This window comes from Lathamus discolor, chromosome 15, assembly GCF_037157495.1.
Source record: "Lathamus discolor isolate bLatDis1 chromosome 15, bLatDis1.hap1, whole genome shotgun sequence".
Lineage (NCBI taxonomy): Eukaryota > Metazoa > Chordata > Aves > Psittaciformes > Psittacidae > Lathamus > Lathamus discolor.
This window is the reverse complement of record NC_088898.1, coordinates 6,337,708-6,362,621: the sequence shown is the minus strand read 5'-3', so window position 1 is coordinate 6,362,621 and position 24,914 is coordinate 6,337,708. Positions and strand designations below refer to the sequence as shown.

Below are 24,914 nucleotides of genomic sequence, written 5' to 3'. Positions count from 1 at the left end.
CCCGGCCACCCTGTGGGTCCCACCTCGGTGGTGCTTCACTGTGACCCCCGAAGCCAGGCTGCCCTGTCCCAGGGGACCTCCCAACCCCAAAGCTGCCCCAGACAGCGATGTCCAGATAGGGATGTCCAGGCAGTCCCTGGCCACAGCCGGGCCGAGGATGCAGGCAGGGCAGGCAGCAGTGCTGTCTGGACCCTCCATCTCCGGCATAGCCCCAGGGCGGGTGTCCAGAGCCATGGGGCACCCACCAGCCTGGGACATGGTGACCCCACTGTGGTGCCGACTGGGAGCAGTGTGGGCTGAGTGTCAGGGTGCCGTGGGGCAGCCGCTATCCCCATCACCCGGGGCAGCCCCCTCCTCCCTGTGCAGGTCGGGCCGTGCTGCAGCAGCACCCACGGGTGTCTTTTGGGGGGGTACACCCCACCCGCACCCCTGTACCCCACCCAGTGCCAGCCCAGGGGGTCCCTGGAGGCACACACACCCCCCCCGCCTCCCCCGTGTGCCAGTGCCAACCTCGGCGCTCGGGGCGCTTCCAGCGCACCCTCGGGGGTGATGCCCCGCACGGCGCTGTGGGGAAACTGAGGCACGGGGGGGGGTTGGTGTTTACGGTCCGTCCCTCCTCTTCCCCTCCCCGTTGCGGGCAGGCTCCGCCGCCCCCCCCCCGCCGCCGGCACGGCCCCATTGCCGCCAGCGGCATTTCCTCCCGGCTCGGAGCCGCGCCGCCCGCGGACCCTCCTCCGAAGGGAGTCGGTTTCCTGCCGCCGCCGCCGCCCGGCACTCGGCGCTGGCTCCCCGGGAGCGGCCGCAGCGGACATGGGCCCCCGCGCCGCCCCGCTCCTGCCGCTGCTGCTGGCCCTGCTCGGCCGCACGGGTGAGTCGGGGCTGCGGGGGGGACCGGGAGCGGGGCACCGGGATGGGACCCCAGGACGGGACCTCCGGGGCGGCAGCGGGACCCGCCGGGGACTCCGTTCCGAGCGGTCCGGGATGGGGAAGTCCCGGTCCCCGGGGAGCGGCGGGCCCGTGGTTGGAGGGTCCCGGCTGTGCCGTCGGGGGCAGTGGCACCGCCGGGAGCCTCACGGGAGGGAAGGTTTTGGGGGGCAGCCCTAGGGGTGAGGAGGGACAAAACCCCCAGCCCCGGTGAGGGACGCGCACAGAGAGCGCAGCGCTGCTGCTCCCCGGGACCCCCGAAATCCGGGCTGCGTCACCACGCTCAGAGCCTGTCGAAGGTGCTGCCGCTGTGTCCCGGCCGAAGCGATGGCACAAGAGGGGGTCCCGGTGGTTTCGGTGGCTTCTCGGCACCGTGGCGGGGGGTGTGGGACCGCCGGGAGCTGGGGTAAAGAGTGGGAAAGCCCTGGAAGCCCCGTGTGGGCCATGGGGATGGAGCTCGGGGCTCATCCGCCCCTGGAGCAGTTTGCGCAGGGAAGCACTAAAGCCACCCCGAGGTCCCTGTGGAGCCACAGGGGGGATTCCAAAGGGTGATGTGCTCGGAGACCCCCGCACTGGATGGAGGGCAGGGAGCTGGGGACCGGGGATGTGACCCGATGGTGGAGGGAAGGGGAACCGGGAAGGCCGGGACCGGTCCCTCCTGGGGCCCGCAGTGGCCAGCGCCGATGGGTGCTGGTCGGGTGTCCCTGCTGCCAGGCTCGGTGCCCTCTCCCTGCCTGCTGTCACCCCTGGTCGCTGTGCCAAGGGTCCCTGTGCCGTATGGGTCATGTCCCCCATAGCTGTGCCATTCTGTCCCCATCCTGTGTAGTGTACAGCAAGTCCTGTGTCCTCTGTAGCTGTGCCCTATGGTCCCTGTCCTGTGCCTGTGCCATGCGGTCCCCATCTCATGTGTATGTGCAATGAGGTCTGTGTCCTGTGTAGCTGTGCGGTACAGTCCCATCCTATAGCTGTGCCATATGGTCCGCATCCTATGTAGTTGTGACACAGGGGCCCTGTCCTCCCTATCTGTGATGTACAGTCCCTATACCGTGGAGCTGTGCCATCTGGTCCCCATCCCACACAGCTGTGCAATGTCATCTCTGTCCTATGTAGCTGTGCTGTACTGTCTGTGTGCTCTGTGCTTGTTCCATACAGTCTCTATCCTACACAGCTGTGCCATGCAGTCCTTGTGCTAACGTGGCTGTGCTATATGGACTAAGTCCTGTGTAGCTGTGCTGTTTGGTCCCCATCCTGAATAGCTGTGCCATACGGTCCCTGTCCTATCTAGCTGTGCTATATAGTCCCTTTTCTACATAGTTTTGCTTTACAGTCCCCATCCAACACAGCTATTGCATACTGTCCCTGTCCTATGGAGCTGTGTAACAGAGTCCTTGTCCTAGTGATGCTGTCTGGTCCCTTGCCTACATAGCTGTGCCATACAGTCCTCATCCTGCGTAACCGAGCCGTACAGTGCCTGTCTTATGTGACTGTGCATGTATGGTCCCTGTCTTGTGTAACTCTGACATATAGACCATGTCCTACTCAGCTCTGCCATATCAACCCACACCTATGCAGCTGTGCTACATGGTTCGCATCCTATGTGCCATGTTGTTCCCGTCCTGTGTAGCTGTTCTATAGGGTCCCTGTCCTATGTATCTGTTCTATAGGGTCCCTGTCCTATGTAGCTGTGCCGTACGGTCTCCGTGCTATGTAGCTGTGTACAACACAGTGTTGTTACACAGTCCTGGACCTGTGTTGCTGTGCTGTATGGTCCCTGTCCTCCCTACAAGTGCCACAAATGTCACATCCTTTCCTCTCCTGTCACTCTGCTGCCCCTTCCCCATAGAGAACCGTGGGGCTGGGGTACCCATGCAGGCACAGTGCTGCGGGGACTCACGGGCACAGCAGGCTTCCAGAGGCCAGGAACTGTGTCCCCGGCAGGGACTGTCTCTGCTCTCTGCAGGGTGAGCACTGTGCTGGGTCATCCCATCCTGGCCCTGGGGAGAGGCTGACTTAGAGAGGGCCAGGAATGATGTGGTCTGCATCAGCCCCAAATCCTGGTCCCATCCACCCCATCACCTGAGCCCCTGTGCCGCCTCCACATGGTCCAAGAGCCAGGGGTGTCTCAGAGGGTGACAAAAGCCCCCTTTACGCTTGCGGTGCAGGATCCATCCCCATCCCTGTCCCATGCTGAGGCCGGGCAGCTCATTACACAAGTGCCGAGGCGGCACAGCCGGATGCCGGGATGCCGGAGTGGCGCTGCCCGTCCCATGGGGCATCCTGCGCCGCCGGAGCCACCCCAGCCCCGCACCCCCCCATCCCGCCAGCCCCGGGTGTTGTTCCTTGCCCAAGGCCTTTGATCCGCTCCCAAAAAACCCTGGAATGCCCCCGCTGGCCCCTAACCCGCAATGGGACCATCCCTGGTCCTTGGTCTCCGCCGCGCCAGAGCGAGGGAGAGGGCGGGCGGCTGGAAAAACATAAAATGGATTTTCTTTTCTTTCTTTTTTGTTCTTTTTTTTTTTTTTTTTTCCTTTTCCTGGAGTACAAAAATAACAGTGCCCTTATCTGATCGCCCCGGGCGGCCCCGCTGCGCCCCCTTATCTGATCCGGACATAGCGCTGGAGCCCACTGCCTTCCCCAGGGATTGATGCCGGTGGTGCCCATTGGCACCGCTGCCCCGCATCCCCTCGGCTTGGACCATCCCTGGTCCAGCCCTGGCCCTGCCTGACCTCCCCGCGGGATGCCGCCGGAGGTGTGACGAGCTGCCCGTCCTCTGCCCGGCGGTGCCGCGTGGCCGTGCCCGGTGCCTCGGGGCAGGAGCGGAGGGGAAGAGGGACGCAGGCTGCGGAGCCCAGATAAGCGGCTGTTTATCTTCCTCCCGATGCGGCCGCGGCGCTGGGGGGGGAGGAAGCGATGGACAATAGGTGGGTCTGCGGCAGCGTCACCACGGGGGTCTGCACCGTGACCCTGCGGCCGCAGCCGCAACATCCCGACGGGACGGGGGCACCGTGATGGTACAAGTGGCCCTTTGCCGGGTGCATCCCTAAGCCTTGACAACCAGGAGCATCGCACCCTCCTCCTCCAGTTGGGTGGCCCTGGTGCGGGGATCAGACACCTCCTGGATGGGAAAGGATGGAACGGGACGGGATGGAGCTCGGTGGCCACCTCCAAAGCAAACCCAGCACCCAAGGCACCATCTCCCGATGGGAAGCCCCAGGGCTCCATCCTTCAATGGGGCATCAGTGGGTGCAAGCGGGTCCCTGGGACACCTCGCATCGCAGGGGCCAGCTCGAGGACAGCCCGGAGCAGAGGAAATGGCCGAGGATTTGCACAGGATCAGGCCTTCAAACGGCTGCTTGCACTCAGGATTTCCCTTGGCAGCCGCCCGCCGGCCCCGCTCGCTCACGCGCCGCGCAGGGGGTTCGGGATGGGGCAAAGCTCACGCCTCGGCGCCTGCGGAGGATGAGCTTTACAGCCATTTCCATACCTGAGCTTCCCACTTTCCTGCAGCGCAGAGGGATATGGGGGGGGGGGGCTTCCGCCACCGCCCCATCGCTGGGGCAGCCAGGCGCGAGTTTTGGCAGGCGGCAGGGCCGCAGCAGTTTTCCATCCCGGATCCAAGGGTCATTAACGTGATTGCGGCCGGGTCCTGGCAGCGCCGGACGAGCCCCGAGCGAGCACGTCGCAGATGGTCCCGCGGGCGCTGTGCCGGCGCTGGGGCCGTGCTGGGGCCGCGCAGTGCGGCCCCCCCCTCCCCTCCCCTTCCCGTGTCACCCCACGTCCGCAGCGGGGACTGACGGCTCCTGTTTTCCGCACAGAGCCCGGGAGAGCCGAGGGCTGTGACCTGCAGCCCGTGGCCCTGGAGCCGCCCATCGCCCTGGCCTACGCCACCAGCACCGTGCCGCGGGGCTGCGTGAGCAGCAGCTCCCTGCGCACCGGCCGTGAAGTCCACGTGCTCAGCGTCGAGTGGTCCAAGGTGAGTAAATGGGGGCTGGCGCTGTCGCCCTGGTGCTGTCCCCATGGTACTGTCACCCCAGCACTGTCACCCGTCGCTGTCCCCACCAAGGAGGGTGTCCCAGCTCTCAAAACTGCTTCCTTGCAGTGAGAAGACGCAGATTAATCTCTTCCATGGTGTCCAAGCTTCCCTTCCCCATGCAGCCACTGGTGTCTCTGGCCTCGCTGGGAGTTTAAAGTCTTTAGAGGCAACTTCTTCACCAGCCCATGATTCCAGAGCAATCCATGTGCTGGACATCCTGGGAGCCCCTGTTTCCCTGGGGACATGGCCTGGGCCTCACTCAGGAGAAGGATGGAGCTATGGACACCGAGTGGAGACAACACTGAGGAGGGAGGGATGGAAGGAGGGATAGAGGGATAGAGGGATGGAAGGAGAGATGGAAGGATGGAAATAGGGATGGAAGGAGGGATAGAGGGATGGAAGGGGAGATGGAGGGATGGAATTATGGATGGAGGGATGGAAGGAGGCACATCACTTGAAAGCAGCCAGGCGAGCAGAACTCTGGCTGTCAGCATTATCATGTCCTGCCGAGGGGTCAATAACCGAGCTGCCGGTGCCCTGAGCATCTTTCAGATGCGGCCGGGCCCAGCATCCCCGCCCGGCAGCGGTGCTGTCGGTTGGGTTTCCACCCGCACATGGGTTTGCTCTGCAGCACAACCCCGCTCCCTTCCCATCAGCGCCCAATTCAGACGCAGCCCTGGGCTGCCTGGCGCCACGTCCCCCCCCCCTCCACCGCCTCCCAGTTCTGCTTTTCGCAGGGAGCCGGGTTGGGAGCCGCTGGTCGGGGTGGGTTTGACCAGGGCCGGGTTTGCCCCATCCCGACGTGCGCTGTGCCCTGAGGTTGTCCCCAGCGGCGGCGGGGGACGCGCACTGATGTCACGGCTGCGGCACCCAGCCCTGCGGCGCGGGGGGAGCCGGGCAGGGACGCGGCTCCACTTATAGAAGAATTACTGGAAGCGGGTTTCTATAGGCAGATCCCGTGATGCAGAGGAAAAGAAATAGAAAATAATTACCTAAAAGGCGGCAGCAGGGCAGGAAAAACAGCAACCGGGGACCCTGGGCACCCGCGTGGGGACACGGGCATCCCAGCCTGGCCATGGCCCCATCGCAAAGGCCCAGTGCCCAGCACTGGTGGCTGCTCCCAGCCTGGTTTTCCCGGCCGGTTTTCCCTGCCCGCCGCCTGGCTCAGCACTTTGTGAGCCGTGATTCAGGCGGCAGTTGCCAAATGTAGCGCGTGGTGTTTTGGGTTCCCCATCCGGATGTGCAGAGGAGGCTGCTGGGCAGTGCTCCCGTGTGCTGGAATGGGGAAACCCGCAGGGGCATGCTCTGGTGCAGGGGATGGGGATGCGCTGGTGTTTGGTGGGGGATACACAGTGGGGATGCGCTGGTGCGCAAGGTGGGGGTGCCCTGGTCCCCCCTGTCTTTGCCGTGGAGACACCCCAGTCCTGGGTGTGAGGATGCTCTGGCTGTTGGCATAGGGATGGCTCGGTCCCTGGGGTGGGGGTGTCAGTCTGTAGTGTGGGGACACCCCAGTCCGTAGCAGGATGACACACTGGTACCCAGCACAGAAATTGCCCATTCCCTAACACAAGGATGCCCTGGTCCATAAGGAGGGGGTGCCCTGGACCCCAGTGTGGAGATGCCACCGTCCCCAAGGTGGAGATGCTCTGATCCCTTTCTCAGGGGAGCCAGGGGGTCTTTGCTCCCCCAGTGTGGGTTCACAGCCATGGGGCATCTCCACATCCCTCATCCTGTGCCCTGCTCAGAGCCAGCCCGAGGGGTGATAGGGTGTCCGGGGGGGAGCCACGGAGGTGACAGGGGTTGGTGCTCGGTGTCCATGGTGGTGACGCTCTCCCTTCTCCCCGCAGGCCCCTTCCTCCCCACTGAAGGTGTCAGTCGTGCCGCGAGCCGGTGGCTGCACCCGGTCAGTGGTGCTCATCCTCGTGTGCTCCCGCTGCTCCGCCACCATCACCTCCCCATGTCCAGACCTGCTCATCCGCACCGTGAGTGCCGCATCCCCACGGCAGGGATGGGGGATGCACTGGGGGGGGGGTGTCCTGGATGGGTCCCCTTATCTCCGGAGACAATGCTCGTGGTACCCCAGGGAGCTGGGACGCGCCTGAGCACGAGGCCGGCCAGGCAGGGAATGACGCACAGGGCTGGAAAAAGCTCTCCCATTTCCTCCGGCCGGTGGGAGGAAGGTCAGGGATGGGTTTGGCTCCAGCGAGCTGAGCCGGGGCCGAGCGCTTTGTTAGCAAAATAAACCTCCTGCTTTGTTTGTGGCTAATAATAAAGCAGGCCGAGCTCTCCGCATGCTGCCGGCTGCTCCCTGAACCCCCCATTCATCCGGGTGACCCCAACCCCAGCCATGACGGAGCCAGGGCTCCAGGGATGATGCCCAGCCGGCTGCATCCTCCACACTGAGGCTTTGCCTGCTCTCCCCATGCAGCTGGTGCAGGGGAGGGATGTGCTTCCCCCCTGCCCCAGCTCAGGCTGTGCTCGCCCTGCAGGACGCCCGCCTGGACACGGGGATCACCTCAGTACTGGCTGTGTCCAGCGGCGAGGGACCACTGCTGGCCTGGGCTCGGGATGCCTATGGGGGCATCACATCCTACAGCGAGCTGCGGGACCCCCGCTGGGTGCAGCTCCGCCTGGGAGAAGGTGCGTGGGGCTGGCTTAGGGGGTCTGGGGTCTCCCTGCTTCCGAGGCCCTGAGGGAGGTGCAATGGGGATCAATGCCCCTGCCCTCAGCATCTCCCCACCCCATAGCCCTGTTTGGTGACTCCCCTCTTTGCCTCCATAGACCCTGCCAGCCCCCCGGACTGCATCCCCCAGGAGCGCTTTGATGCCACCCTGCACCTCGAGACTGAGGTGTTCTTCCATGGGATGAAGGGATGCTCACGAGGGGACACCCAGAGCACCAGGGCTGCCCACATCATCCGTCTGCAGCCTGAGCCCAGGTACCGCACATGGGACCCCTGGGGTGGCAGGGAGGGTGGGAGATGCTCGGAGATGCTTGGGAAGGGGCAGGGGTGGCTCGTAGGCAGGGTCCTTCCATCCCGTTGTGGAATGCTGATGCTGGGGGGGGGAATCTTGTGGCTTCACAGCTTCCCCGTCACGGAGGTGAACCTGACCCTGAGCTGTCCTGAGAGAGCCGTGAGCAACCAGATCCTCATCCTGCAGAGCTGGGCCAACATCACCTGGTCCCTCTCCGTCAACAACTGCCACATCCAGTTCCTGGTAGGGCTGAGTGGGAAGTGCATGTGTGTGTGTCCGTCCAAGGGATGCCAACGGCATGGGGAGGGTGGCACTGGGGACATTGGGTATAGGGAGGTGGCAGCCCCTTGTAAGCCATCCCAATGGGGATGAACCCAGACGCTGCCCCTGCTCTGAGCATCCGCAGCCGTCCCCATCCCTGCTCAGCTCCCCGGTGCTGTTCCTGCTCCGTCCTTAGGTCTCTGGGAGCTACAAGATCGCTCCCATCTCCTCGCTGCTGCTCCCTGGGGAGCTCCTGCCCGACTCGGAGCGGGGCCTCATTGCCAAAGCCTTCGAGAAGAACTACAGCATCATCGCCTCCTACTCCAGCATCCCCGCCAGCACCCGCGTCAGCCTCGAGATCCAGGACCACGGTGAGGCCCCATGGGCGCACCCCATAGCAGGGCAGGATGGGGGGGGTCCCACTGCCCCCTCTTAGCCCCACATCTCCCCACGGCACAGAGGCGGTCAGGAGGGTGCCCGTGACACCCACAGCCCCGTCCCCCACCACGTACTCGCTGCCCCACGTGCTGCTGCTGATGCTCCAGCCATGGAAGTGCACGGATGAAACCATGGAGATTGTCATCGCCAGGTCCCACCTGGAGGTGAGGGGCGATGGGGGGGTCCCAGAGACCACTGGTATTGAATGGGGGGGGGGGTGTTACAGCCTGCTTTGGGTGCTGGTACTACTGGCAAGGGCTGGCACCTTCGTCCATAGGGCTGGCACCCCTGTCTCACACATTCACACTCAAACTCACGCTCATGTGTGAGTGAATGTGTGAGATTGAATGAGACCGCTGGGGGCTTCCCTGCAGCCCATCAAGGACGTGGTGAACATCACCCTGCGGGACATCAGCTGCCAGGCAGAGAAGAACGCCACTCACTTCATGCTGAGGACCCCCCTGAGCCACTGCGGCACCTCGCTGGAGGGCTGGGAGCACGCCAAGAACGAGGTGAGGAAGGGGTTGGCATCTCCATGGGGTCCTCATTTGCTTTTGGTGGATGGAGACGTCCCCGTGCAGCCCAGGGCTGAGCCCTGCTGCTGCAGCTGTGTGCTGGTGGAGATGGGGGGGTGTGGATGGGATCCCATCCCATCCCATCCCACACCACACCATTGGTGGGACACATCCCACTGGGGACAATAGACCCCAGCACTGAGGACCACTCATCTGACCCAACCTTCCTCCCCTTCTCACAGCTCATCCTCAACCTGGCCAAGGGCGCAGTGCTCCGGAGCGTGCGGGTAAGAGCCAGGTTTCCCATTGGACCTGATGTCTGGGGCTGGACCCCATTTCCCCTCATCAGGCATTGGAACGGGAGAACCAGGGCAGTGGTGGAATCACCCACCATGCCTGGAAGCGTTCATAAACCAAGCAGATGAGGCCCTCAGTGCCATGGGTTAGTGGTGGCCTTGGCAGTGATGGGGAACAGTTGGACTTGATGAGCTTAAAGGGCTTTTCCACTCTGATGCGATGGTATCTATGGGGATATTCTATGATACCCATGGGGATATTCTAAGGTATCTATGGTGATATAATAGTCAATGCTATTCTATGCTATCTCATCAAGAGGTAACAGCGCCAGGCGCTGTGCTGTACCCCCATGCAGGTAGCCTTCCAGTGCAAGATCCCACGGGAGCTCTTCCTGCGCCTCTTCCCCACAGCCGCCTTCGAGGCACCGCAGACAGAGCTGGAGGTCAACAAGGAGGCGTTTGTGCAGGTACCCCCGGCGGGGATGGGGCGGGGGGGGGTCGGATCCATCCCTCCCCATGCCGGTGCCGCTCAACCGTGCGCATCCCTGCGCAGGCATCCATGCGGTGGGAGGACCACCCGGCCGACCTGCAGCTGAAGGAGTGCTGGCTGGTGGCACCGGGCCGGGAGCCGGTGCTGCTGGTGCAGGGGGGGGAGGCTCGCAGCGCAGGGGTGGCCGTGCTGCAGGGCCCCCCCAGCGCCCGCGGCAGGAAGATCTGGCGCTTCCGATTCACCTACGTTGTCCCCGACGGTGGCCGCGTCCCCTTCTCCGCCACTCTCAAGTGCAAGGCGGGCTTGCAGGTAAACCCCAGCCTTGCGATGCCACCGCGTTGGTCCCCACCGTCGGTGGTGGTAACACAAGGGGTTGATCCCATCCCATGGTGTGTGGTGGAGCTTGGCTGGGAGCAGCATCCCTGCTTCCCAAAGAGCCTTGCCCCATGGTGGGGTGCGGGTGTCCCCCTTCTGACCCCAACCTCCGCCTCCCAGAACAACACCATCTTTGAGAAGGTCCTGGAGGTGACGGTGAAGGACGGCTGGAGGCTGAGCAACAGTGAGTTTGGGGATGGGAAAGGGGCTGGGGTGGGAATAGGGACGGAAGGGACCCCCCTGCAGTGTGATGGTGCTGATGGCTCTTTCTCCATCACAGACCGCGGGCTGGGGCTGGCTGCTGTCCTGGGCATCACCTTTGGTGCCTTCCTCATCGGCGCACTCCTCACTGCTGGGCTCTGGTACATCTACTCGCACACCCGTGAGTATCCATCAGCCCCGGGGACCCCTGTTGTGGGATGGGGGGGGGCACACACATGTCCCTTGCTGGGTTGTCTATGTCCTGAACTGCCACGGTACCCAGGGGCCAGGCTGCTGTGTTGCCAGCATCCTCATGGCCCTCTTGGCAATGCCATAGGGGAATAACCCCTCTCAGGGTGGATATTTTTATATATCGATGTATATACACACATACACTATATATATGTGTGTGTGTATATACATATATATACATATATACACACGTAAATATACATGTGCATTTATGTGTATATATGTATATTTTTATATATACATGTATATATACATACATATATGTATATATACATTTAAATACACATACATATATATACATATATACACACATACGTAGATTATATAGTGTATATATACTCTATATACATATATCTCTCTCTATATATATATACTATATACTATATACTATATTACTATATACTATATACTACACTATATACTATACTATAATATATACTATACTATATACTATACTATATATATATATATACTCTCTCTATATATATACACTATATATATAGTGTATATTATATAGTGTATATATACTCTATATGCATATATGTATTTATGCATATATGTGTGTATATATAAGTGTATACTATTCATATGGTATACTTGTGTGTATATATATAGAGAGAGAATGTGTACATATATATATATATGGACCCTATTGCCCTGGGGTCCCCCCTACCGCCGCTCCTGCTCCTGCTGTCACCATGCCCATACCCATCCCACGGGACCAATCCGGGAGGGTCCATGCCCGGGGGCTGCCGGGTGCCATGGGAGCAGCTGTGGCCCCCAGCAGCCCCCCCTGAGCCTGCTCTCCCCTTGGCGTTTCCCCCCCCCCGGCGTGCGCCAGGTCCCATCTCCAAACTGCAGCCGGTCTCCAGCACGGCGCCGGCCTCGGAGAGCAGCAGCACCAACCACAGCATCGGCAGCACCCAGAGCACCCCCTGCTCCACCAGCAGCATGGCCTGACCCCCCCCGGGCACCCCCGTGCCCCGGGGCACAGACTTGGGGGACCCAGCCTGGACCCATTAAGCTGTTTTTTTACCCCAAATCTCAGGCCGAGCCCGGTGGGGGCCTCCGTTACTCATTCAGTGAATGCTTTGGCCCCCCAAGGGCAGCCCGTGCTGGGGAGGGGGGAGGCAGAGGGAGCAGCTATTGCCAGAGCCCCCCCCCGCCAAGGCTCCCCATCAAATGGGGACGGGCGGGAGGGGCAGAAGTGGGTGCCCCCGGGCCATGCCCCACGGCCCTGCTGCATCCCCCCAGGCAGGCAGCAGGCACCATTGGGAGCAGCAAGAGGTTTATTGGGAGCGCGGGGGGGGTGCGATGGGCAGACCCCCCCCCCCCAGCTCCACGTCCAAGTTACAAACTGTTATTAATAATAATAAAAATCTCTCCTACATTAAATTAGTCCCGCTCTGGGGGGGGGGGGGCTCAGCATAGCCTGAGGCTCCCCCCTACCGCCCCCTAAAACCACACACTCCCCCCCAGTACACCATGGGGCAGCCCCCCTACAATGAGGGGTTCTCCCAGTCGAGTGGGCTGGGGGCCATGAGCATCCCCCCCCCCCCCATAGCCAATGTCCCCATGGGGGGCACAGGCAAAAGGCACTGGGGTGAAAAGGGTGAAGGCAGGATGGGGTTGGGGGTCCCCTGAACCCCCCAACCGCCTCTGAGCATCCTCAGGGTGTTCCAAGGGGTACCCCCGTCACTGGGACAAAGCGGGGTCCAGCAGCCGCAGGGCCCCCCCCACCAAGTGCAGGCTCCCAGTGACCAGGACCCGGACGGCAGCCGCTTCCCGCAGCAGCACGGCCCCGCTGCTGGCGGCAGGGTGCGGGTGAGCACCCATGGGTGCTGCCAGGTGGGGGTCCCGGCCCTGCGCCACCCATCGCAGCGCCTGCGCCAGGCAGGGGAACACCAGGGACGGGGAATTGAGGGGTCGCGGGGCCGGGGGCACGAGGAGCAGGGTCCCTCGGGAAGGGGCCGGCTGCAGGAGCCCCCCGACCCGCAGTGGGGCTGGGAGCCAGGGGTCCTGGCCCCCTTTCTCCTCCAGCAGCCGCGTCCAGGTCTGCTGGTTCTGCAGGCAGCGCGTGAGGGCGTTCTCCACCGTCACGTTGAAGTTTTGCTGGTCTGTGAGGGATGGGGTCAGGGATTAGGGGAGTCGGGGATGGAGCAGACCCCGGCTCCCCAACACCCACCTGCGTTGCTGGGCACTGACGTCGCCTGGGTGAAGTTGGGGCAGAAGACGGCGTAGTCGAAGTGGCAGGGCTGTGGGGAGACAGAGCCTGCAGGACCCACACGTGGGACCGGGAATATGGGTCCAGGGAGGGGGTGATCCGAGTCCCCCCTTGCACCCAGGGATGGAGGTGGGATACAACCAGGAGCACAAAGCATCAGCTCCACCCCGCTGCGCCCCACACTGACACCAAAGCAGGACCCAGCACAGAGAGAACTCAGTGATCCCCCCCCTGCACCCCAAAACCTCACCAGCAGCAGCTTGAGCAGCGCTGCCGTGTCCCGGTCCCCCGTGGCGTTGAAGAGCAGCACTCGCACCTCGGAGCCGCTGTGGAGAGAAAGGATGGGTCACCCGTGCCCCATGGGGACCCCCGTGTGTGTCTGCGTCCCCTCCTTACTTGTGGGGCTTGTCCTGGCCGAGGGCAGCCTGGCGGAACCATTGCACGCAGGCCTGGATGCTGCTGGTGGTGTGAGCCCCGTCCAGGTACCACGTCACGGGGCCGTGGGGCAGCACTTGGGTCCGGCCAAGCCACTCTGTGTCCCGCAGGCCTTGCCGGGGGCACAGGGCATGGCTGGGACCCCATAGGGACCACATGTGGGGCAGGCAGTCAGGCACAGGATGCCCTCCCCTCCCCAAGCCCTACGAGATGGAGGGGGTCTGGCATGTCCATACCGCACCTTGGATCATAGCATCGGTGGGCTGGAATGCAGGCGCCAATGGCACCGGTCTCCCCGCCAGCTTGGTGCTTGGTGGCATCTTCTTCAGCTCCCCAAGACCTGATGGGACGGGCGCTGTGCTGAGGTCCTGGGGCCCACGGCAAGGTCTGACCCCCCCCATCCCTGTGGCCCCCATCCTTACCCTGGCAGCCGCGGCGCTGCAGCCACGTCCGTGCTAACTGCAGGGCCAGGGCAGCGTTGCAGCGCTGGTGGGAGCCCGCCAGCCCCAGCTCCAGAGCATCGTGGTCCTCAAAGTCATCCAGCTCCGGGCACAGGTAGAGGGGACACTGGGGGACGAGGAGGCTGAGCACCCCGCCCTCCACTATGGGGTGCCCCACATCCACCCCACTGCTGCCCAGCTCACCTCCCGCTCCTGCGCTCGGTCCCTCAGCACCTCCAGCGGCCGCTCTGGTTGTGCCACGGTGAATGCCGGCACGCCGGGCTGCGGGGACAGGGGTGCTCAGCACCACGGGCAGCGCACCCCAAACACACAGAGCAGGACGGAGCGGTCTCTGTACCTTAAAAATGCCCCCCTTCTGCCAGGCGATCTTCTCCATGGTGTCCCCCAGGATGCTGGTGTGGTCGATGCCCAAGGAGGAGACCCCGCACACCACCGGTGCCCTGGGATGCAGCGTGGTGGTGCCCATGCTGCCCCCTCCACCATGGGGATAGCAGGCACAGGGGCAGGCTCTGCCCCACAGCTCCTACCTGATGATGTTAGTGCAGTCATAAGCCCCGCCAATGCCAACCTCCACCACTGCCAGGTCCACCTGGGGACACAGGGCCAGCAAAGCCATCAGAGCCACCAGCAGTGGGCATCCCCATGGATTCAGGGATGCAGGCATCACCGCGCTCCAAACCCATGCCCGAACACGTGCCTTACCCATGGGAAACCACCCACTTGGCACAGCACCCCATTACAGCACGACTGATGCCAAGTCCTGCCCCAACACGGGGCTGGACCCCATGTGCCCCCCTCCCCAAGGATCCTCACCAACCCCATGTCCCCATCTCAGGCTGGGTGCCACCGCCCCTACCTTCTCCTGCAGGAAGACATGGAAAGCCATGATGGTGAGGAAGCGGAAGTACGCCGGCATGCTGCCATGCGCGGGGTCCTGCCAGGCACAGCGGGGGTAAGGGGACAGCGTGGGACACATGGCCCATGGGGGGGTCCTAAGGGAGAGAGCCCCCCCCACCGTCCCCACCTTGGTCTCCTCCAGGCGGTTGTAGACGAGCCAGAAGTACTTGCTGAAGAGCTCCCTGCTGATGGGCTGCCCATTGATGCGGATGCGCTCTCGGACCTGCACCAGGTGAGGGGAGCTGAAAGGGGGGGGGGGGGGGGCACAATCAACCACGGCACCACCAGCACCCCCCCAAACCCCTCCTGACCCCCCCGTACCCACCTGTAAAAGCCGGTCTTCAGCCCGTAGCCGCGGAGGATGCACTCGGTGAAGGCACACGCTGAGCCCTGCGGGGAGCAGAGTTAACCCCCCCCGTCCCACTGGGGCAGGAGCAAAGGGAACCGGCGATGGTGACCCCCCCCCAGCACCGCCCCCCCCGCCTCACCTTGCCCTTCGTCCCCGTGACGTGGATGATGTTCAGTTGATCCAGGTCCTCGACCTGCCGGAGGTCAAACACCCGGTGAGACCCCCATGGCAGCCAGCACCACGCATGGGCTGCCAGCATGGGGGGGGGGCACATCGCTGGGGATACCCCCCCGTCACCTTGAGCCCGCTCCTCTCCAAGAAGCCCCTCATGGCTTCCAACTGGGCCTGGGGGTCTCCACGCTCCCGTTTCACCTGCTCCAGGAAGCTGGCGTTGGTCTGGAGGGTGTTGAGGGTCCGGATGGCATCCTGGAACGATCCCCCCCCCGCCATAGGGGTGCTTACAGCGGTGCCCATCACCGCAGCATCAGACCTGCACCCATCGCCCCATGCCCGCTGCAGCGCCCCATCGGGTTCACCGCCCTCTGCCAGCCCTGCCGGTGGCACCTCCGCCATGGTCCCATGTGTGTGTGTCCCCCCACCTTCCCCAGCTCTCCGGCAGCCCCGGCGCCGCGATGCCACGGGGATGGGCGCTCTGATCAGTGGGAGGGACCGCGCCTCCCTGGGCGGCGCTGGCCCCGCACCAGCACCCACAGCACCCAAAGGCGCCGCGGGCGGTGCTCGGTGCCGCCCCGCTGCTGGTTAAACAGAAAGCGCCGATGAGGCAACGGCGAGCACGTGGGACACCGGTGCCGCCGTTACAGGTGGCACCGAGCCCCCCGAGCCCCGACGGGGAGGGGGGGGGACGGGGGACACAGGCCTGGCCCCGGCGCTGTGCGCGCTGCAGCGGGGCCCTGGCGCACAACGAGCCCTCACCCCTGGTGCAGCGGGCTCCATCCCAGCAGGCAGCGGCGGGGCACCGGGGATGCTCCCGCCTCCGACAGGCTCCATCTCCGGGGGTCTCCGCGTCCCGGGGACCGCCCCCCCTCGGCCCCCGGCAGCCGCAGAGGCCCGCGGCGGTGCAGGCCGGGCTCTGCCCTGTGCCACCGCGGGTGCCGCAGGGCTGCGGGCTGACAGCGGCTCCCGCAGCACAACGCGGCCCGGCATGGGGCGCAACGGCCGCGGGCGGCGGGGCAGGGGCAGCCCCGCAGGCCGGTACCGGAGCCACAGCAGCGCGGAGACCCCATGAGCCACCCCCCCCCCCGGTACCTGGTAGTCCATGGCGGGGGCCCGCGCGGGCCGCGTGCCGAACCGGCGCCCCGCGCCCCGCACAGCCCCGCGCAGCGCGCGCACGCCCCGCGCCACCATCCCGCCGCGCCAAGGCACGCGCCAAGCCCCGCCCCCCCCCCGGAGCCACCGCCCCGTGGCCACGCCCCCCCCCCCCCCCGCCACCGCCGCCATCTTGGAAACGGGCAGCGCGCGCCACGTCTTGGGGCGGGGGGGGACACGACGACGACGACACACACACACGCAAGGACACGTTTGTGAGGGACAATGCGGGCACACCGGGATAACGGACCCGGAACCTTGGCTCCTCACCATGGAGGGACCTCTGGGGGGGCCCCCGGGGCGATGCGGAGGGGCTGGTGCAGGGGAATGACCCCCAAACCCCCAAGCACGCACTGGGGCGCAGGGAACCCCTGCCCCGGCAGCATCACCCTCCCCCGGTGCCCCCAACACCCCCTCTGCCCACGCAGCATTAACCCACCACAGCACTAATAGCGCTGAGCCCTCCGGGGGGGGCAGGCAGAGCAAGGCACCAGTATGGGAATGGCACCAGTATGGGAACAGCACCAGCATAGGAACGGCACCAGTATGGGAACGGCACCAGTATGGCAATGGCACCAGTATGGGAACGGCACCAGTATGGCAATGGCACCAGTATGGGAACGGCACCAGTATGGCAATGGCACCAGTATGGGAACGGCACCAGTACGAGAACGGCACCAGCATGGGAATGGCACCAGTATGGGAATGGCACCAGTATGGCAATGGCACCATCCAGCCCCAAACTGGGTGCCTGCCCCCGGCAGGGCCAGAGGGGCTGCATCCTGGCTCACCCCGCTCAGCGAGAGTGACACAAAGGTTAAACGCAGCCCTTTTGGACAGCATCGTGTTTATTCACAACCGGCTGAAGCCATCTGGCTTACTGCTTGCAACCGACCCTGGTTTAGCCAAAGAAACCAACCCCCCCCCCCCCCCCACACACACACACCACCCCCCTGCCGCAATCAGAGCCCCACACCAAGAGATTTACCTTGTACATGTCCTTTATCAGCCTCACTTTGTGTCCTGAGAACAGCCCCACTCACCACCGCGTCCTCCCCGGAGACCTCAGGGTACCGACGTGGCTTTAGCCATTAGCCGGGTTAACGGACAACCCACCGGATGCCAAAGGTTATCACCCCCTGCATGGCACATACATTACCTGGTTGGGATCCATGGGGCTCAGTGAGCCATCTGCGGCTGATGGCCATGGAAGACAAAGTGCTCAGCGAGCTGGGAAGGACCGAGTTGGTCCCAAAAGGGTCCAGAAGGCGATGACACAACATCACAGTGCCCCGGATCTACACTGGAGCCAAGAGCTCCAGGGCAGAGGCCATAGGGGAGAGCAGACAGCTTGCAATAAAGGTGCTGCATGCTGCTACAGCCCAGTGATTCCCATTGCGAATCCTGGCTGTATGGAACAAGCTCTGCCAGCCGCCCCCCAGTATGCCCAGTAAGCCCAAACTAGACTGGAGCCCAACTCCAGTGAGTTAGTAATGCTGCCTAGAGCAACGCTGCCTTCCCCAAGACAGCTCTGCATTACTCAGAAGCACCTGCCTCAACCTACATCAAAGCTTCAGGGTAAGATAAACCACAGAGGAGCTACTATCAACCAAGAGAGCAGAAACATCTCCCAGCAGCTACCCCCAGTCCTGCTGGTCACAGCACCATTTGCCAAGAGCCTCAGCACCAAGAGAGTCACTTTCTCCATCACCAGGTCCATCATGACCACTCTGCAAGATGAACATCATCACGACAGGCCGCTGCAAGGGGGATACAGCTCCGTGCAAAGCTGCAGGGACACAAGTCTCTCCAGTTACACAGCTCCACAGCGGCTGAGCTGCTGCACGAGGAGAGGAGAGAGCTCGGTTCAAGGCACTTCACCTTGAAGAAAGTCCTTTCCCAGGCAGAGCCCTCCCTGGGACAATCCCTGCCCAATGCAACCTTCGGATTCCCCCAGCCAGGACCCCGCTGGGGCCGCCCCTGCTCAAAACACCCTGTCAAACTCGGTCTGGTTGGTGGCAGCCGGGTTCCTGCCTTGGTTAGGGGGCTGCTGGGGCATGTGCCCACCCCTCCTGCGCGGCGGGGCCAGGTACTCGAACATGGACTGGTTGTGGGTGGACAGCATGTTTTTGAGGTCCGAGGGCATGGGGTCTGACCAGAAGAAGTCGTGGTTGAGCGCGTCGTCGCTGTCGATCCGCTGGGCAGGATCCAGCACCAGCAGCTTGTCGATGAGGTCAAGTGCATAGGGGTCCTTCACGTAGGCTTTGAGGCGGTCCTTCACCTTGCGCTTCTGGCCCTTGGGGAGATCCAGCTTCTCGTACAGCTCGTACTTATCCACGTTAGGCCAAACCTGGGAAAAGGCAGGAAAAAGGGGAGTTGGAACAATGAAGTTATGGAGAGGACAAGCCATTCTTGATGTGAACCCCTTCAGGCAAACAAGGGCGAGGTCTGCTGAGACAACGCTAGTTTATCACTTCCAAGCCAGCAGACCTTGTTCCCATAGGATGAAGGAGGCACTAAAAGGTGCTCTACAGCCTGGAGATGTGTGGACAAGTCAGGACAGCGTCCTTCCGGTGTGGGAATGGCACGCAGGATGCTCCAGGAGTTCTGGTTCTCCCACAGAATTGCTACTAGAGAGCACAGCTCCAAGCAGCTACAACATCCAGAAAGGTTGAGTGACAAAACTCATTGCTAAATAACAACCGGGATGCGTGTGGCACCTTTTATCCTTACAAAGCAAAGCATGATGCAATCACGAGCACTTCTCTCAACCACAGCAGGTATCTACATGGAAAAGAAAGCGCCTTCAGTGTACGCAGATAATGTATGCACATAATGTATGCACCATGAGGCCTCTGCAGCTGCCTGCTCAGCACAGGCTGAGAGCCCTCAGCTCGGTCCCCACCAGAGGGCAGGACAAGCTGCTCTTAAAGAAGCTGCTGAGGAAGGGCTGAGCGCTCAGACCAGGCTAAGCTGATGCCAGGAATGACAAGTCAGAACTCCAGAGGCTTTTCAAGGTGACCAAAAAACCCCACTCTTTAAGCAGGAATTCAGAGGGTGTTTATCTGAGAGACAACCCCCAAACACAGGCCAGATTCCTACATGTAACACTTTGCTCTTTCACACTGGAGCAGCCAGCATCCTCTCTGTGCTCAAAGACATGACTTGCCCTTCCCAAAGGAGGTCTGGAAGGCCAGGTTCATCCTCTTTTCCTTAGGAGGCTGAACGCAGGTAATGTGTCAGCTGTAGCTTACACAAGGGAAGCACAGTGCACCCAGCTCCCAAGAGGCAAACAGCACTTGCAGGCGCTTTCCCAGCCTCCTGCCACACTCCAGCACTGGGAGCACAGAGCAGCCCGCATACAGAGCAGGGAAGAGACCCAGGGGTGCCTGATCCCAGCCATTGCCCGTATCACCACTTCCCTCCTCCCTGCCCATGCTCTCGGCCTCACCTCCGGTGTGATGGACCCGCAGAGCTGGCTGATGAGGGTGAGCTGGTGCTGCTCCGTGTTCCCCTGCATGATGGGGCTGCGGGTCCACATCTCTGCCATGATGCAGCCTCCACCCCACAGGTCAATGGGGGGGCCGTAGTCCCGCTCCCCTAAACAGAGACACTGTGTTAGTCACCTGGGGGAAGGAGAAGGGCAGAGAAGAGAGGAGCCCAGCACCTCGTACCTAGGAGCAGCTCTGGCGGCCGGTACCACAGGGTCACCACGCGGTTGGTGTAGCGGTTGGGTTGGCTGTTCTTAGCCAGGCTGAAGGCTCGAGCCAGCCCAAAGTCTGCCAGCTTCAGGACTCCATCCCGTGTGATGAGGACATTCGCAGCCTTCATGTCTCTGTGCAAGATCTGTACAAGGACAGACACCAAAAGGTTAAGCCATGAAGGTCCCCTCCTTGGGTACCTAGTCCTAGAGGGCACTTGGACTCTGGACTTCCTTCCAGCCTGTGCTAAGACATGTGCTCCTTGGAAAGCCATGGAGAGCGTGGATCTGGTCTATTACCTTGTTCCGGTGGATGTAGTAAAGTCCATTCAATAGCATCTGCATCACTTTCTTGATCTCTGAGAGCGTGAACTTGACGAGGGCATTGCTGAGGAGCCCAGCCAGATCGTGCTCACAGAAGTCAAACACAAGGTAGATACTGCCCTTGCAGCGGTTGTAGGGAGAAGCTATGGGAGAGGCAAAGAGGGACTGTCAGCACGGGACCCTTCACCCCATCACAGCTCCTCCTGCGCCCCCAGCCACCCCACTGCTCATAGAGTGCTCACCAGACAAAACCTCAGGGCACAGCAACACAGAGAACCAGAGACAGCCTCAAGATCCTTCTTAAAGAGGCACTGAGACAGCACAACCAGCAACGGAAGAACAGGGATGAGGATGAGAGCAGTGAATGTCATCAGCCAGGCAAGGAAAGGAAACGACATCCTTTGAAAGCTTCACTTTGTGCTTGTTCTGTGCAATAACGGCCGCGGGGTTTCCTCCCTGCAAGCTGTGGCTGGTAGGTGCACACACACCTCGCTGCCAGCCGAGCATTATCACTGATGGCATCAGCGATAGAGGAGGCACCAGCAAAGACAGCCCCAGGGGAAATGCAGAAACAGAGAAACTCTAATATAAGATTAGAGAGTGAGGTTTTCCGCAACCTCAAACTGCATCTACATACACAGACTGATATGGATCAAAGGGACTGAAAATTCCAGCTCCAACTGCAATTTACAGTAACAGGAAACCTCACACGAAGCAACCGATTCCAATCTTGTTCCTAGAGCACACGTGCAAAACACTATAAAAAGAAAGGCTGATTTTCATCAGCTGTAATCAGCAGAACCCGCTGATGAGCAACTCCAACCAGAAAAGGATGCCTAAGCTCAGCCTCCATGGAAACACATCACTGCCTGCCACACTGGGTTTGTAATTCCTTACATGGATACAGCCCCTTATGAAACCTTCAAGTCTGAGAACAGCAAATGCAATGTTTCTGTTCCACTGGAAACTAAGGTCAAGGTGGATTTGGATGAAAAGTGGAATTCCAACAACTCGTGTGTCTCCAAAAATATTTACCTTGGGTTTGCCAGGCACAGTCATCCCAACTTAATCACACAATGAATTACAGATTAACCTGTCACTGGTTTTCACTCCTACCTGTTCAGACAATAACCTACACGCAGTGGAGTACTGGAGTAACTGCAATCCCTGGTCCTGAGCCAGAGGTTTTTCCCAGTTCAGTGACCGGGCTCTTCAAAATCAATCACAAGTCACTTGGTGTTTATTTAACTGCAGGGACTGACTGGGTGTTGTGGTTTAAGCATCGGCTGCCACTTTCAAAAGCATTTTTCCAGTAAAAATGTGCCTAAGAGAATGATATATTCAAACTAGCCAATGTTTTAAAGCTCTGTCACTGACACAGAGCCAGGCCAGGAGCACTGAGCATGCCAGCCACGCAGTGGGGGAACACTGTGTGTGGCAGAACAGCTAAGAACAGCCCCATCTGGAGCTCCAGCCCTCACAGCATGTTACTGTCACCTACAGAAAGATGCTGAGTGAGTCTCAGCTCAGGGCTACCACAAACCCAACCATCATAAGCCAGGTGAGAGGGGCAGCTCCAGCTCCTGTGAACAGCCACAAGATCAGCTCTGGTTAAGAACTCTCTGCTTCAAAGTGCCTCCGGTGGTGGCTTATTAAATAAGCCTCTCACAGGGGAGTTTTCCAGCACAGGCAGCATTCACTGCCATGGCACAGGGGTATCCTAGCAGGACTGACAACAGCTTTCCCAGCCAAGCTGTAGCAACATCCCCCATCACAGACAGGAACAGAAGCCCATGCTCAGCCGGAGGACCCCGCTCCCAGCACACCAGCCTGCTCAGCAGTAAAGAAGGGATGAACCAAAGGCAGCAGCCAGCACAAGGCAGACCCCGCCAGCTACCTTTGGTCCTGCAGATTTCGATGAGGTTCACCACGTTCTCATGTTTGAGCAGCTGGAGGATTTTAATCTCTCGCAAGGCTGTGATGGGGAACTGGGAAGGAGAAAGAGAGAACAGGGATTAGAGATGCAGGAGACCAGGCCACCCCTGCCTAGAGAACAGGAGAGACATGACCATAGCTGCCTGGCAGGGGATCTATTTGAGCACCACCGTGACAAGTCACTGAAGGGCAATGAGAGGTTTAAAATACAACACAAACACCAGGATTGTCCAAGTTTATTTACCATCAGGCACCGGTGGTGATGAACATTCCGCCATGAGACACCGGTGTTTCCATGGTGCCTGTTCACAACAGGACATGGCAGAGCCATTTAAGCTGTTAACTTACCCCATCTCTGCACACCTCTCAGCACATGCCTTTCACACGCTACCCAGCTCCTCCACAAGCAAGAGCCAGTGTGGAGCCCCGTGCTGGGGGTGGGCAGGGGAAGAAGAAGGTGTGAGCAGCACCATTGCAACAGCTCCTCGCAGCCCAGTCACCACACAAGTACTGCACTACGCTGCTGCCACGTGCTTTTGTAGCCAAAAGGGGCACCTTGGCTGGGCACCCTCAAGGACCAACATTATCACGGTGTAGGTAGGGGAGGCAAAAGGGCACAGGGCTGGGATCCTGCCCACGCCCACGTTACAGCCATAAATATTGTTAAAGAACACACTGAAAGTGCATTTGTGCCATCCCCAAGATTAACTCCCGCCTGTGAACCCCCCAGTCCCGACCTCCCCAAGCACAGCCCGGCCACGCTCACACACTTACCCCCTCCTTCTCGTTTTCCATCAACACTTTCTTCAGCGCGACTTTCTTGCCCGTCTGACGATGCTTGGCTTTGAAAACCTCCCTGAAACAACACAAACGGACCCGTGAGCAGCACAAGGCAGGAACCAAGTGCTCCCGATCAGGAACGATCCCAACCGAGACACACCACAGCACCACACACACAGCTCCGTGCCCCACACAGCCACATCCCCTTTGGACACAAGGCCCGTAGGGCTGGCTGAGCCAACACAGAGCCCCACAGGAACACGGGGCAATGCCCCGACTGTCTCCGGGGTAAACTCTGCCCCATCCTGGCACAGAGCAGGGCCCCAGGGTGCGAATAAGAGGGGCCGGGGGGCAGAGGGAGGGATGCGGGACGGACTCGAACAAGGCTGAGGGGGCCAAGGCCTGAGGCCTGAGGCCTGAGCAGGCCGCGCCCGGCGGCGGTGAGGCGGGCCCGGCGGAGCACTCACCCGAAGGTGCCCTGCCCGATCTTGGCGAGCTTCTCGTACTTGGACACCTCATCGCAGAAGGGGCACTCCACCATGTCGTACTGCTTCGCCATGCCGCCGGCGCCCCGGCTCCACACCGCGCCAGCCCACCCCTTCTTCCTTCTCCTTCTCCGCCGCCGCCGCCACTGCACTTCCGCTGCACGCACCGGCACCGCCCCGCGCGGAGCCTGCTGGGACTTGTAGTCCTGCGGCGGCCGCCATGTTGTCACCGCCTCAGCATCCCCACGGAGCAGCGCCGTGTCCCGGCACCGGGCCCCAGGGGACACCGGTGCTGCTGCCCCCAACGCGTGCCACCGGGATACAGCAGCACCTCCGCTCCCTGCCGCTGCGCTGCCCCGGGCCATGCGGGGCGGGCACCAGGGCGGGGGGACACCGGGGTCCGGTCCCCCCTGCTTTGCTGGCAGAAATCCCCACGGCTGGGGCGAAGCCTCCCCACAGCGATGTCCACTTTTGGGTGCAGAACGGGTTGTTTTGGGGCTCTTTGACACCGCTGCCGAGGCTGCGAGCACAGGGAGCAAAGGCCAGAGCAGTAACGGGCATCGTGGCCACTGGCACCCCCAGGTGCTCCCTGCGAACGGGGGGCAACACGGACCCCGGCTCCCTGCTGAGCCTAGGATACCGTGTCCCGCACGGAGACACCCACATGGGGCACCCAGAGGTCCCCCAGCATGAGAGAAGAGCTGGTGCCGGGGCCTTCCGTTGGCAGCGATGGCACCTGGCTGTCACCCCGTGGGGCACGGCGAGGGCAGGAGCAGAGCCCCAGATGTGAACGGCAGGGCCCTGTCTGCAGGGCAGGACCCTCCTCCATAGGGCTGGCACCCTTGACAAGGGCTGGCACCTTCATCCATAGGGCTGGCACCCTCACCCATAGGTCTTGCACCCTCACCCATAGTGCTGGCACCCTCACCCATAGGTCTTGCACCCTCATCCATAGGGCTGGCACGCTCATCCATAGGGCTGGTACTTTCATCCATAGGGCTGGCACCCTCATCCATAGGGCTGGCACCCTCACCCATAGGTCTTGCACCCTCACCCATAGTGCTGGCACCCTCACCCATAGGTCTTGCACCCTCATCCATAGGGCTGGCACGCTCATCCATAGGGCTGGTACTTTCATCCATAGGGCTGGCACCCTCATCCATAGGTCTTGCACCCTCACCCATAGGTCTTGCACCCTCATCCATAGGGCTGGCACCCTCACCCATAGGTCTTGCACC

The 24,914-nt window shown here is 61.6% G+C and overlaps 3 protein-coding genes across 3 annotated transcripts; 1 reads left to right on the top strand and 2 right to left on the bottom strand.

Moving 5' to 3' along the window:
* Positions 1-724: 724 nt before the first annotated feature.
* Positions 725-12,155, top strand: ENG (endoglin). Its single transcript, XM_065696057.1, has 15 exons — positions 725-868; positions 4,740-4,897; positions 6,805-6,939; positions 7,447-7,597; positions 7,739-7,895; positions 8,043-8,175; positions 8,390-8,564; positions 8,653-8,795; positions 9,006-9,143; positions 9,389-9,433; positions 9,799-9,909; positions 9,996-10,241; positions 10,428-10,491; positions 10,588-10,689; positions 11,602-12,155. The coding sequence occupies exons 1-15, from the start codon at positions 811-813 to the stop codon at positions 11,718-11,720; spliced, it is 1,935 nt and encodes a 644-aa protein (XP_065552129.1). The 5' UTR covers positions 725-810; the 3' UTR covers positions 11,721-12,155.
* On the bottom strand, positions 12,032-16,305 carry FPGS (folylpolyglutamate synthase). The gene is made up of 15 exons (XM_065696058.1): positions 16,060-16,305; positions 15,424-15,552; positions 15,266-15,319; positions 15,103-15,167; positions 14,905-15,019; positions 14,737-14,814; positions 14,408-14,469; positions 14,218-14,320; positions 14,064-14,141; positions 13,842-13,986; positions 13,661-13,759; positions 13,381-13,531; positions 13,235-13,310; positions 12,946-13,015; positions 12,032-12,877 (listed from the first exon to the last, which is right to left on the bottom strand). The coding sequence occupies exons 1-15, from the start codon at positions 16,288-16,290 to the stop codon at positions 12,456-12,458; spliced, it is 1,878 nt and encodes a 625-aa protein (XP_065552130.1). The 5' UTR covers positions 16,291-16,305; the 3' UTR covers positions 12,032-12,455.
* A 966-nt stretch (positions 16,306-17,271) lies between these two features.
* CDK9 (cyclin dependent kinase 9) lies at positions 17,272-23,820 on the bottom strand. Its single transcript, XM_065696059.1, has 7 exons — positions 23,659-23,820; positions 23,186-23,267; positions 22,374-22,464; positions 20,453-20,619; positions 20,127-20,298; positions 19,904-20,052; positions 17,272-18,802 (listed from the first exon to the last, which is right to left on the bottom strand). The coding sequence occupies exons 1-7, from the start codon at positions 23,748-23,750 to the stop codon at positions 18,437-18,439; spliced, it is 1,119 nt and encodes a 372-aa protein (XP_065552131.1). The 5' UTR covers positions 23,751-23,820; the 3' UTR covers positions 17,272-18,436.
* Between the last annotated feature and the right edge of the window lie 1,094 nt (positions 23,821-24,914).